The sequence below is a fragment of the Chiloscyllium plagiosum genome, unplaced genomic scaffold, assembly GCF_037043375.1.
Source record: "Chiloscyllium plagiosum isolate Xiang-an unplaced genomic scaffold, Cpla_swu_hap1 HiC_scaffold_26, whole genome shotgun sequence".
Lineage (NCBI taxonomy): Eukaryota > Metazoa > Chordata > Chondrichthyes > Orectolobiformes > Hemiscylliidae > Chiloscyllium > Chiloscyllium plagiosum.
The window spans coordinates 30,787,964-30,802,846 of NW_028270164.1; the positions used below are offsets into that span (position 1 = coordinate 30,787,964).

A 14,883-nucleotide genomic window follows, 5' to 3' on the forward strand; every position below is an offset into this window, starting at 1 on the left:
CTTTGCAACACGCATTACACTATCTGTGTCACCATTTAGCCACCATACATTTAATCCCATCATGTCACTGATATAAACTGTACAAAGTTGAGGGCCCAGCACAGGTCCCTGCAGGACCCAATTGCTCTCATCCTGCCAATTAGAACCAAAAACAAATGTATGCATACTATTGCCGATCAGTCAATCTTTTATCCATAAAGCTATGTTACCTCTTGCACCATAAGTTCCTACTTTATGCAATAGTCTTTGTTTTGTGATTTGAGGCAAGATATTACAGTTCAATAGGTTCTGAAGTACAGGCAGGCCCTGGATCGCAAAGAGTCCACTCGCAAGTCGATTTGTATGCATTCAGCTTATAGAGTTGGGATGGTTTGATCTTCAAAGGGTTGGTGCAGACTCAATGGGCCAAATGGCTTCTTTGCACACTGTATAGATTATATGACCATCACAGGCAGAATTGTGAGAATTTATAATGGAGAATGGTGTAATTACGAAGAAACTGAATGATTACTCTGTTGTCACTGAGGTCAATGCAAGAAATCTCCCAGAAAGAGAAATCCAAGTAGCTAGGGAAATTGAAGAGTTGCAAGAAATCATCAATAAAAAGACTGTGCTGACTAAATTAATGGCACTGAAAGTAGATAAATCCCCATGAGCGGATATCCTCCATCCCAGGACATTGAAGGAGTTGGATATATAGTCAATGAATTGGTAATTATCTTCCAAAATTCTTTGGTTGTTGGAATGACTGCTGCAGATTGTAAAGTATCAAATATCACTACACTATTTAAGGAAAGTGAGCATGAACACAGAACTACAGACCTGTTAACTACAGATCAGTAGTAGGGAACATGCAAGAGTCTGCTATGAAAACTACCATAAACACATTTGGAAAATAATGACTGGGCATAGTCAGTATAGATTTGTGAATAGGAAGTCACATTCAACAAATTAGATTTTTTTTTGGAAGAGGTTACTAATAAAGTTTATAATGGACTGCTAATGCAGTCCTGCGTTCGACTTAGACTTTCAGAAGATTTCTGTTACAGTACCCTGTTACAGGAGACTGGTTAAAAAATTCAAACACCTGGGATAGAAGATAATATACTGGCATGCACTAAGGATTAGCTAACTAGAAACCGTGGGAATAGATGGGTCATTCTCACATTGGCAGGTTGTGGCTCGTGGATCACTGCAAGGATCAGAACTAAGGCCTTAGCTATTCACAAGTGTCAACAACTTGTGGTAGGAACCAAATAAAATGCATTGTACCATCTGCAAATTTGGAAGAAAGAGAGTGTGTGGGGTAAGCAAGGTGGAAAGCAACTTCAGAAGGATTTGCACACGCTTAAGCAGATGAAATATATGGAAAATGTGAGGTGAGATTATCCACTTTGGCAGGAGAAACAGATGTGCAGAGCATTTCTTAAAAGATAGGAAATTGAAAACTGGAAATCTACAAAAGGGACTAGGTGCCCTTGTTCATCAGTCACTAAAGGCGAACATGCAGGTGCACCAAACAATTAGGAAGATGAATGTTAGGAAAATAAATGATAGCCTTTACTGCAAGATTAGAGTTCAGGACTACTGAAGTCTTCCTTCAACTGTCTAGGAGCTTTGTTAGAATGCTGCCGGACATGTGCATTTTTAGGCTTTTTCTCAGGAATGACACTTTTGCAATAAAAGTTAGTAAAGATTCACCAGACTTGTTCCCAGAATGGGGACTTGTCCAAAAGATACACTGGACAAACTGGCCTTGAATTCTCTGGAGTATTGACTAATGAGAGGTGATGTCACTGGAAGTTAAAAAAATAGTAAAAAGGGATAGGTTGTAGATTCAGGCAAGATGTTTGAGAGTCTAGAACCGGGGACACAATTTGAAAATAAAAAGGATGCCGCCACTAGATGCAGATGAAATGTTCTTTTCCTCAAAGGATTGTGAACCTTTAGAATTCTGTACCAGTGGGATCTGGAAGCTCAGTAGTTGACTATGTTAAAGCCTGAGATTGATAGTCACAAATCTATCAATGATATAAGGCTATTGGGGTGGGATGAGTAAAAGGCATTAAAGTATTCAAACAGCCATTATTAAAGAGTCATGCAGGCTTGACAGGCTGAATGGTCAACACCTGTTACTATGACCCTGTGAATCGAAATTAGAAATTGTAAATTAGATATTTAATCACAGAAAGCAAATAACATGGAGGTGGAGTGGAAGACAAAGTGCTTCAGCAAAATGTCTCTTTTCAGCTAAAGCCAAACACTTAAAAAATTCTGATATCTACAATGGATTTTCAGTTGTATTCATAGTATATGTATATTGTATATAATTGCCAATAGTTATTTCTGAACAGCTCAGAATAGAGGATGCTGATATTTTATTTTGCGCGCAGGACAATTCAATTTTTAAAAGAATGAAATGTCAAAAAACCAAAATCAAAAAATTAACAGGCCAAAAAGAAATTGTTTGCATTCATTAGTTCTGTTGACCAGTAACAGCTGCATCACATTCAGGTCAGAAGTCTCCACATGCACAAGTAGATTAAGAGTATATAAACCAGGGAAGAATTTTGAAGTGATCGAATGAATGGCCAAAGTTTTCTGTTGTTTTCAAAATAATTATTCTGCAAACACAGCTGGACTTGCCCACTATTTATTGGCTTTACCATTATATTGAGGGAAAATAGTTTGTACGGTAAGGAAAAAACCTATTTCAAGGATTTGCATGATGGTAACTCTACAAATTAAGATACTATGAGAAAGTATTGGATATTTAAATGGTATTTAAGATTACAATTGTACAGAACAGTTGCAAAATGCTTTGAAACAATGAAGCATCAAATAATCAAGTAACAATAACACTACCCTATTTGCACAAAAGATCCCACAAACATTAATGAAATAACCAATTTATTTTAGTGATATTTGTTGAATGATTAATACTAACCAAACTAGGAAGCATTGACTCTGCAAATAATGTTATGAGGTTTCTTCCACTCACCTAAGGGGTCACGTGAGCCAAAAAACATTTTCCCACAGTGTAGAATTCCCTAACCACTATATGGTGGTTAGCTGTAGTTAAATGATGTGATTTCACCTCTAGATTTAAAACCGCTTGAAACCACAATCTTCTGATTTGGAGGCAAGTGTGCTAACAGACAAGATTGATACCATAGCCTTGCAAGTTTTGTGCATCGTATCCTGTCTGATGCTTCAATAGAACTAAGAGCGAAACCACAAGGGAAACAAAGTGGAAAATCCCCTTTCATAGCATTTCTCATGAATTTAAGCACAATATTCAGAAAGTAAAAACCTTGAAATTTATTTTCTGCAATAAATTCCATCCCCATCATATTACATCCCCTTTGCCATCCACCAAGTCATACCTTGGTATCCTCTGATCCAGAAATGAACTTTTACAAGATCCAAGGTCATTTTTCTACCTTCCGATCAATTCCAGTCGAAAATCATAGCCCATGACCATTCAAATTCACTTCTGAGAGTTTTCCAATCCCTTCATGACTGGCTTCTGTTTTTTCACATAACTAACTCATCCAAGATTCAAGACTCCATACCCTATCAGACTGATCTCAGATCACTCAAGTCCTTCTGTTATTGAGAAAATAGAGTCTGTTATAAAGGGTTTAATAGCAGAGCATCTAGAAATACACAAAAGTGGACTTAAAAAGGAAAATATACTAGCAAAAAAAAAAAGGGCCATGAGATGTCTGTGGCAGAAGGGATCAAGGAAAACACCAAGGCTTTTACAAGTATGTTAGAGTAAGAGGATTACTTATGAAAGAGTGGGATCAAGACATCAAAGGGCCAACCTATGCGAGGAGCCAGCGGACATGGGTGAGGCTTTAAATTAATACTTACCCGTATTCACAGAAGAGAAGGACATTGTAGTCAGATTTGTCACCTCTGTAGTCAGAGGTGGAAGAGATCCTATCTGATTAATTTTTTTTGAAAGGTGACTAAATATATTGATGATGGTCGTACGGTTGATGTGGTTTACATAGACTCCAGTAAGGCCTTTGACAAAATCGCTCATGGAAGGCTGGTCCAAAAAGATCCCATGTAATCCAAGGCAAGTTGGCAAACTGGATCCAAAATTGGCTTACAGATAGGAGGCAAAGGGTAATGGTGAAGGGCTGTTTTTTTTTAAAAAGTAGAAACCCATGACCAGCATTGTACTACAGGGACCCTTGCTGTTTATTGTGTATCCTCAACTTAGATGCAAATGTAGTAAGTATAATCAAGCTTACAGATGACATGAAAATTGATGATTTTAATCATGAGGAGGACGTTCGCAGGCTACAGTTTGATATTGATCAGTTGGTAAATTGGGCAGAACAATAGCAGATGGAATTTATTTTCGATAATTACAAGGTGATGCATTGTGTATATCCCTCCCTTTTTGCATAACGAATAGCAGAGGGTACTGAGGAACAAAGGGACCTTGGTGTACAAGTCTGTTGATCCCTGAAGAGGTCAGGACAGGTAGACAGGATGACAAAGGCAGCATGTGGGATGTTTGCCTTCAAATAGCCAGACCAAAGAATATAGGAGCAAGGAAGACTTGTTACAACTTTGTAAACAACAGATAGAATACTGTGTGCAGTTCTACTCATCATACTATTAGAAGGGTGCAAATGCACTGGAGGGGGTTCAGAGGAGATTCACTAGCTTTCAAACGGAATATGGGAAGTTTTACTAAAACTCAGACCACAGCTGAGACACTAACAGTTTTAGGCCCCTTGTCCAAGGAAAGCTATATTGGCGTTGGAGCCCAGAGAAGGTTGACTCCACTGATACCAGGTATGCAAGGACAGTTTTACGATGAGATGTAGCTTAGACTTGCACTTATTGGAGTTTAGAAAAATGAGTGACAAACTTATTGAAACAAAATTCTTACGGGTCTTCAACAGGGTAGTTTGTAAAGAAGGTAGTTTTCCCTTGTGGGAGAATCTAGGTCAGTCATAGAGTCCGAGATGTACAGCATGGAAACAGACCCTTCAGTCCAACCCGTCCATGCCGACCAGATATCCAAACCCAATCTAGTCCCACCTGCCAGCACCCAGTCCATATCCCTCCAAACCTTTCCTATTCATATACCCATACAAATGCCTCTTAAATGTTGCAATTGTACTAGCCTCCACCACTTCCTCTGGCAGCTCATTCCATGCACGTACCACCCTCTGTGTGAAAACGTTGCCCCTTAGATTTCTTTTATAATTTTCCCCTCTCACCCAAAACCTACGCCCACTAGTTCTGGACTCCCCCAACGCAGGGAAAAGACTTGGTCTACTTACCCTATCCATGCCCCTCATGATTTTGTAAACCTCTATAAGGTCACCCCTTAGCCTCCAACGCTCCAGGGAAAACAGCCCCAGCCTGTTCAGCCTCTCCCTATAGCTCAGATCCTCCAACCCTGGCAACATCCTTGTAAATCTTTTCTGAACCCTTTCAAGTTTCACAAAATCTTTCCAATAGGAAGGAGACCAGAACTGCATGCAATATTCCAACAGTGGCCTAACCAATGTCCTGTACAGCCACAACATGACCTCCCAACCCCTGTACTCAATACTCTGACCAATAAAGGAAAGCATACCAAACACCTTCTCACTATCCTATCTACCTGCTACTCTACTTGCAAGGAGCTATGAACCTGCACTCCAAGGTCTCTTTGTTCAGCAACACTCCCTAGGACCTTACCATTAAATGTATACATTATGCTAAGATTTGCTTTCCCAAAGTGCAGCACCTCGCATTTATCTGAATTAAACTCCATCTGCCACTTCTCTGCCCATTGCCCCATCTGATCAAGATACTGTTGTAATCTGAGGTAACCCTCTTTGCTGTCCACTACACCTCCAATTTTGGTGTCATCTGCAAACTTACTAAGTATACCTCTTATGCTCACATCCAAATCATTTATGTAAAATGACAAAAAAAAAAGAGGACCCAGCATCGATCCTTGTGGCACTCCACTGGTCACAGGCCTCCAGTTTGATAAACAACCCTCCACCACCACCCTCTGTCTTCTACCTTTGAGCCAGTTCTGTATCCAAATGGCTAGTTCGCCCTGTATTTCATGAGATCTAACCTTGTTAACCAATCTCCCATGAGAAACCTTGTTGAATGCCTTACTGAAGTCCATATAGATCACATCTACTGCTCTGCCCTCAATCTTCTTTGTTACTTCTTCAAAAAACACAATCAAGTTTGTGAGACATGATTTCCCACGCACAAAGCCATGTTGACTATCCGGATCAGTCCTTGCCTTTCCAAATACATGTACATCCTGTCCCTCAGGATTCCCTCCAATAACTTGCCCACCACTGATGTCAGGCTCACTGGTCTATAGTTCCCTGGCTTGTCCCTACCACCCTTCTTAAACAATGGCACCACGTTAGCCACGCTCTAGTCTCCCAGCACCACGCCTGTGACTATCGGTGATACAAATCTCTCAGCAAGAGGCCCAGCAATTACTTCTCTAGCTTCTCAGAGTTCTAGGGTATATCTGATCAGGTCCTGTGGATTTATCCACCTTTATACTTTTCAAGGCATCCAGCACTTCCTCCTCTGTAATTTGGACATTTTGCAAGATGTCACCATCTATTTCCCGACAGTCCGTATCTCCAACATCCTTTTCCACAGTAAATACTGATGCAAAATACTCATTTAGTATCTTCCCCCCCATTTTCTACGGCTCCACACAAAGGCTGCCTTGCTGATCTTTGAAGTGCCCTATTTTGTCCCTAGTTACCCTTTTGCTCTTAATTCATTTGTAAAAATCCTTTTGGATTCTCCTTAATTCTATTTGCCAAAGCTATCTCATGTCCCCATTTTGCCCTCATGATTTCCCCCCTTAAGTATACTCCTACTTCCTTTATACTCTAAGGATTCACTCGATCTATCCTGTCTATATCTTACATATGCTTCCTTCTTTTTCTTAACCAAACCCTCAAATTTCTTTAGTCATCCAGCATTCCCTATACCTACCAGCCTTCTCTTTCACCCTAACAGGAATATAGCTTCTGTGGATTCTAGTTATTTCATTTCTGAAGGCTTCCCATTTTCCAGCCGTCCCTTTACCTACAAACGTCGGCCCCCAATCAACTTTTGAAAGTTCTTGCCTAATACCGTCAAAATTGGCCTTTTTCCAATTTAGAACTTCGACTTTGAGACGTGGCCTATCCTTTTCCATCACTATTTTAAATTAATAGAATTATGGTTGCTGGCCCCAAAGTGCTCCCTCACTGACAGTTATCTGCCCTGCCTATTTCCCAGGAGTAGGTCAAAATTTCCAAGTTCTCTAGTAGGTACATCCACATACTAAACCAGAAAATTTTGTACATACTTTACAAATTCCTCTCCGTCTAAACCCTGAACACTATGGCAGTCCCAGTCGATGTTTGGAAAGTTAAAATCCCCTACTCTAACTACCCTATTATTCTTACAGATAGCGGAGATCTCCTTACAAATTTATTTCTCAATTTCCCTCTGACTATTAGGAGGTCTATAATACAATTCCAATAAGGTGATCATCCCTTTCTTATTTCTCAGTTCCACCCAAATAACTTCCCTGGATGTATTTCCAGGAATATCCCCCCTCAGCACAGCTGTAATGCTATCCCTTATCAAAAAATACCACTTCCCCCTCCCTTTCTATCCTTCCTGTAGCATTTGTATCCTGGAACAATAAGCTGCCAGTCCTGCCCATCTCTGAGCCACGTTTCTGTAATTGCTATGATATCCCAGTCCCATGTTCCTAACCATGCCCGGAGTTCATCTGCCTTCCCTATTGAGCCCCTTGCATTGAAATAAATGCAGTTTAATTTATTGGTCCTACCTTGTCCCTGCCTGCCCTGACTGTTTGACTCGCTTCTGTTCTCAACTTATCAGTCTCAGATTGACCTCTTTCCTCACTATCTCCCCGGGTCCCACCCCCCACATTACTAGTTTAAATCCTCCCAAGCAGTTCTAGCAAATTTCCCTGCCAGTATATTTGTCCCCTTCCAATTTAGGCGCAATCCGTCCTTCTTGTAAAAGGTCATTTATACCCCAGAAGAGATTCCAGTGATCCAAAAATGTGAATGCTTCTCCCATACAGCAGCTCCTCAGCCATGTATTCATCTGCTCTATCCTCCTATTCCTGCCCTCACTCAGCTCGTAGCACCGGGAGTAATCCAGATATTACTACTCTCGAGGGCCTCCTTTTTAAATTCCTGCCTAACTCTAATCTCCCTTCAGACTCTCAACCTTTTCCTTTCCTATGGAAGGAGAGGGTATAACCTCAGAATTAGGAGTTGTATATTTAAGAGTACATAGGAGGAAGTGCTTCGCTCAGTAGTGAATCTGTGAAATTCTTTATCTCAGAGGAATGTCTAGGCTAGATTGTTGGTCATTCAAGGTTGACAGAGATCTGTCATTAGTATGGGAATGAAGGATTATGGAGAAAACCCAGGAAAGTGGAGGTAAGGATTTATCAGATCAGCCATTATCTTAATGAATTGAGCAAACTGACACAGGGAAGGACAAGGTTTCATAGGCTTAAAGTCAGACAAATAGCCAGGTCCAGATAAATTGTGAATTAGCCTGCTGTGGGAGAGGCAAGGGAAGAGACTGCAAGGGCACTAATCCAAATTTTTTAACTCCTCTATAGCCAGAGGACTGGAGAACAGCTAATTTAATTCTGATATTTAAGAAAGGCTGAGAGAAAGCCAGAGCAGCGAATCTCACATCACACTATTGGAGAAAATTCTGAAGGACAGCATCTATCCCTGCTTGGAGAGGTTAGGCTTGATCAGGAATAGTCAGCATGGTTTTGTCAGACAGAGGTCATGCCTAATAAATTTGATAGAAGTTTTTGAGAAAGTGACCAGGCACATACATGAAGGTAGTGGAGTTGATGTATGTTATATAGATTTCAGCAAAATCTTTGGTAAAGTCCCACATAGGAGACTTGCCAAGAATGCAAACACTCAAGGTAGAGGATAATTTGATAAAGTAGACTCAAAATTGGCCGTGTTGTCGGAGACAGAAGGCGAGGACAGAAAGCTGATTTAATGACAGGAACCCAATGTCCACTAGCATACCACAGGGGTCTGTGCTGGTCCCCTATTATCTGTCATTTCTACAAATGACAGATGACTGTATGTATGCACGTGCACACACATGGGGAGGTTGGATTATGGGGTGGGGGGGGCATTGGATTAGGAAATTTGCGGATTAAACAAAGATTGGTTGGGTAGTTAACAATGAGGCTGAGTGCCTTGGGCTACAAGATGATATAAATGGGATGGTCAAATGGGCAGATAAGTGGCAGGTAGAATTCAACCTTGAAAAAATGTGAGATGATACACTTTGGATGAGTATTTTGACAAGAAAGTGTTCAGTGAGTAGCATGACACTAGGAAGCTCTATGGAACAAGCCTTGGTGCGTTTGATAGATCTCTGAAAGCAGAGGGCATTCTGGTAGGGTAGTGGAAAATGTCATACGGGGCACTTGCCTTTCTCAACTGAGGCATAGATTACGAAAGCAGGGAGGTCATGATGGGATTATAAAGAGTTAACTTCCCCTAACTCTGCCATCATGATTTATTGTCCATTCTCTTTTTGAACGTGTTCTGGATACCACCAATACTAAGATGCTGTATAATGCAAGCTGATGGCAACACACAAGATTAAAGGTGACAAACAATTCTAAAGGCCACAAAGAAAATTTAAGACATGGCAGCTGGATTAGGCCATTTGGACCTTTCAGCCTACACCATTTTTGATCAAGATTGTAGCTGACATTCTACCTGAATGTGTCCCCTAATATCCAAATTCCTCTCATATCCAAAATAAATGCACAATGTGTCTCGAATGCACACAACAATTGAGTATCAGATCTGAGGCAAAGAATTCCAAAGATATTTGATTAGAGAAATGTCTTATTTATTCTAAATAGCTTACTTATCTTGAAACCCTGCTTGTGTTATACATTCCCTGGGCAGGGAAACATTGCTTCAGCTTTTGTCCCTCAAGAATTTATATTCTTAAAATTAGATCTTCTCTCATTCTTCTAAACTCTAGGGAATAAAGACTAATCTATTCAATCTGCCCTCATTGCATGTCATAGCAGAAGTGCAACACCACTGTGGGATTTTCAGAATTGTATGAAGAAATTTTACAAACAAAAAAAGGTAAAAAGTAGAACAAATGCATTAGCAGCTTAACATGCGGAATAGTGGCATAACTTAACACTTATGAAATACTACAAAAAATATGTAGATTGCTGCACTGAGATGAATATTATGCAATTTAATTTTCAGAACATGAATAGGTTTTGGACATGACAATTTCAATGTTTGAATAAAGTTTAACTTTAAATATCAAAATGTTTACAACATTGAATTTGTTTGGAATTACCAAGCCCAGCAGTGACAGAATTTGAATTAGCATACATACTTGGCAATGACTAATCACTGATTTATATTTAAAATATTAAAGATGATTAAATGCAGAGATCATAATTCTCAACAGGTTTTTGAATTTTAAATAGTGTTGTATTTTCTCATTCCAATTTTTCTGAAGTACCTGTGAACATTTATTGCAACATTTACATCCACAGGAAACGAAATGTGACGAGAGAAACTGTTACTGCTTAATTAGTTGCTCTGTTTAACATACTGCCATTTACCAGTCTCCTCAAAGACTTATCAATGCTGGTTACAGCATTGTTCCCATCATTTGTGTGGAAAATATGAATTAAATAGCACAGGAAATATTTCACTCAAAAGATAATTCAGTTCAGCACTCAGGTTCAAAAGTAAGATTCTTTTGAAAAATACATACCAAGGGTTGAAGCACTGATTCAGTATTTCATTATTTCCAATTAATTGTACTGATATTACAGTAAAATCATTTCCAGTTTAGCACAGGTAAAAATTGAGTACAAAACTAAGGCAGCACTTAACTTACTAATTTCTTATTCCCCGAATTGCTTTTCATTTTCTCGTCTGCACTCTAATTAGTCACCTAAAATCAAGGCTGCTAAAACCTATCATGGATTTTATAACATTTAATGTTTCTGTGGAATTGTTGTATTGAAAATGTGTCCATTTATAGTATAATGCGTATACAACGACAGTAGCAAATAACTATATGCGGTTTCCCTGCAACACAGCATCTCAGGGCATATCATGGGTTGGTTGCATATGATGAAACAACATTGCTGGACTATACAGGTGAGCCAATGTGTCAGCTCATCTAGCAGTGACCCAAATGCCACTACAAGCACATAATGGTACCCCAAGAAATTTCCTCCCAAATGGATATTGGTTCCCTTAGCAGCTCTATTCCTCTTTAGAACTACTTTAGATAGTGCCCATCATGGTAGCCAATGGTGTGAAAAAAATGAATTCATGACTAACACAAAATGAGATTGTGCAAAATCAATGTCACAGACAGAAATCGGCAATTTGCAGGCACAAGAACTAATTTGTCACACTCTGGTTGGAGTTAAGCAATGCATTAGTTGCCTACAATTAGCTTCTTAGCAATGTTGCGTTACTCAAGAAAATCATTTAAATTTTCATAATATTTCCAAAATAAAAGCACCATGAACTACTTCAGCACATCTATTTGTGAAGTTTAAAATACTCTTTATTGACACCCAAACTTCTCAAATCAGAGCAGTGTTAGTACAGCAGGAGCATTTCAGCCACTGAGCCGAGCAATGGAGAATATTCTGCAACTTATTTTACTTGCACGAATACTGTAAGCAGATGAGCATTAATTGGAAGCAGTGAAATCAGTTTGTGATACGTAATAATGGAGTATCTAAAGGAATTTGAGGTCAACAATCTCAAACTCAATCAAACTTTTGCCACTCATCTTTCAATTGGATCCAACTCATTTATAAACCTTTCCGCAACATTATCCGACTCTTTGTAAACAACTGAGCTGAAAATGTGTTGCTGGAAAAGTACAGGTCAGGCAGCATCCAAGGAGCAGGGGAAATCGACGTTTCGGGCATGAGCCCTTCTTCAGGACTCATGCCCGAAAAGTCGATTCTCCTGCTCCTTGGATGCTGCCTGACCTGCTGTGCTTTTCCAGCAACACATTTTCAGCTCTGATCTCCAGCATCTGCAGTCCTCACTTTCTCCTCTTTGTAAACAACATCTAGTCGTCGATGCTGCAGCTAAGTTTCTATTGAACCCACAATTCTACTCCATTGTTAATGGCAGAGTTTCGTAGTAAAAAGATAGCAATTAGCGAAAAATGTGAATTTATGGCTCATGTTTGGTTGGAAAGGATCCCAGAGATTCAAATACAGCACTCATGAAGACAAGGCAGGCTGGCCAAATTGTGCAAATCAGTAAGTTCTAAACTTCCAGCAAACTGCTCGTTATTTCGGTGCCGTGCCTATATGAGGAACTAAGTCCCAACGGGTCAAAGCAGTGCTATTCAACAAATAGCATTGCTAACACAATACAATTTAGTCAATTAAAGTTTTCCCGTGAAAATGAAAAGTGCAACCATAAACACAATAAAGAGCAACAATAGTCCTTAAAACGAACAAAAGACAACCTCTGTACACAAAAGTTATCAAAATGCTGAAAGGATTAGGGCATCTATAGATATAACACAGGGCTTAGAACTAATCCACAAGACAAACTCTGATGGGTTAAAGTCCAATGATGATTTAAAAAAACAGGAATTAGAACTACACAGCAGACTTTCACTGACTGTTGTCTCCTGGCTGCTCTCCTCTCTTGCACACTGTCTGTGTGCAAGTATTATTATATAATGCAAGACTGGAGGCTATATCAAACATTTGTCATTTTATTTCATGTTAACATTCTATCTCATTTCTTTTGTGGAAAGTTAAAAATGTGAAGAAAGTTAAAAACCTTTTTGTTGGACACGGTAGGCGACCTCGGGCAGTGGAGAAAACCAAGGCATCATGCAAAAAGTTATTGAGCAATTTGTTTTTGACTAGAGTGAATAAGTTTTGTCAAATCCGCTCAAGAATTGTGCGCAAAGAAAATGTTTAAAAATGCAATGCGTGCACGAGTCCCAATGAACCACACGCCAAAACATCTTAGTGAATCATGAAGAAAAAGTGTGGGCCTAGCTAGGCCTGCAGGGGTGCACAGCTGCCAAGGCTGCTGCAGCTCTTACACAACTTTCCCACAACTTGGGGCAAAAACAGAAACCCGTGCGCGGCTCCAGCAAAAAAAATTAAGTAAATGAAAGCAACGGAACACGTACCAAACGGAGCCGTAAGCCCCTGATCCGACGGGAGAGAGGTTCTGGTATCTCTCCGGCACTTCCCAGATTGTCTTATTCAACTCCTGTTTGTAAAAGTGCGGCCTGACTTCTGACATTGTGCAGGGAGGCTGCTCTCCTCTCTTGCAAAAGGGGAGGGTCGCAGGCGGTTGAGGGAGGCGGGTGGAAGGAAGAGGAAGGCGTCGGGGTGCGGAGAGGAGTTGCTGCAAAAAATAATTTAAAATTTTGAAAGAAACCGCCCCTTCCGTATCTCAACGGGAGTTCACATTTAAAACAAAACGACTGACTCGTGGAGGTGGCCAGTGTCGTTATATAGCTCCTTATTGTAATCCCGATGTGGAGAAAGTGAGATCCATCTAAAAGGGGGTAGATCTGAAGCATCGGGAACACCCCCTCCACCCCCCCACGGGGAATGACATCTGACACCCGACTGCTCGAGCAGCTCCACTTCCCCCTTCAGTCGTGCTGACGTCAGTGAGCCACGCCCACACCCGCGCGCCGGACGGTTCGGTCATTGCGTCATCCAGTCTCTCTCTCTCCCCCGCCCGGGATCGTCGCACGCGGCTACCTCTTCCCAACGGTTTCTGCTGTCACTCGGCCCGATTGCCCCCTCCCCCCTTTCGTGTCTCTGCTCACTGTTCTCGCCCCCCATCAGATCAACTCCCGACGTCGGCTGCTTCACATTGAACACATCGTGCTTTAATTTCTAACATACTGCGGGGGTGTCGCTGAAAATAAGATACGTGGGAGAGAAAGATAAACACACACACACAAACGACGTTTTAAGTTATTCCTCGCAAAGGTGCATACGGATAGCAGATAAGTTGAGAATTGAAAAGCTGAAGTCGATAGGCTTTTGTTAGCGAAGGTCGCTGGGGGAAGATGTGGGGGCAGATACATATTGTTTAAGAGGTATTTAAACACACGAACAGGCAGGAGATAAAGAGATAGAGACCACGTGCAGGCAGATCGGATTGGTTTAGAATGGCGTCATAGTCAGCACAAATAAGATGGGCTGAAGGGCCTGTTCCTGCTGTATGTTTTATATGCTGAGGAATAAGGGACTAGATCATCCATCCAATTTTATAGTCTAATTTTGCAAACATCAATCACTAGCTTGAGTGAAAGCTAATTTGTAACAAGTTGTGTTAGATGTGTCTGTGTGCAAGTATTATTATATAATGCAAGACTGGAGGCTATATCAAACATTTGTCATTTTATTTCATGTTAACATTCTATCTCACATTTCTTTTGTGGAAAGTTAAAAATCACAACACCAGGTTCTAGTCCAACAGGTTTAATTGGAAGCACACTAGTTTTCGAGCGACGCTCCTTCATCAGGTGATTGTGGAGGGTTTGATTGCAACACAGAATTTATAGCAAAAATTTGCAGTGTGATGTAACTCGAAATTATACATTGAAAAATTGATTGTTAAGCCTTTCATCTGTTAGAATACAGTGATAGTTTCACTTCTTTCATGTATAAATCACAAAACCTTTTTTATAAAGTTGCATTCTCAGGTTAGCTGTTATCAATGGTGATAGCTAGACAATGTGTTGAAGGTGTTAGACCCCTGTGTTCTCTGTCTATGACCT

At 40.3% G+C, this 14,883-nt stretch overlaps 1 protein-coding gene across 2 annotated transcripts in view; it reads right to left on the reverse strand.

Annotated features, from left to right (window-relative positions):
• The window catches only part of LOC122563202 (mitogen-activated protein kinase 14), a 79,389-nt gene extending 65,698 nt beyond the window's left edge, over nucleotides 1-13,691 (reverse strand). Inside the window, exon 1 of one of the 2 annotated variants that reach the window (XM_043716756.2) lies at nucleotides 13,270-13,691. In XM_043716756.2, coding sequence (XP_043572691.1) covers nucleotides 13,270-13,385 — 116 coding nt within the window. In that variant the 5' untranslated portion in view covers nucleotides 13,386-13,691. The remainder of the gene's footprint in view (nucleotides 1-13,269) is intronic. The other variant, XM_087973600.1, reaches the window with a different exon arrangement.
• Nucleotides 13,692-14,883: the final 1,192 nt, after the last annotated feature.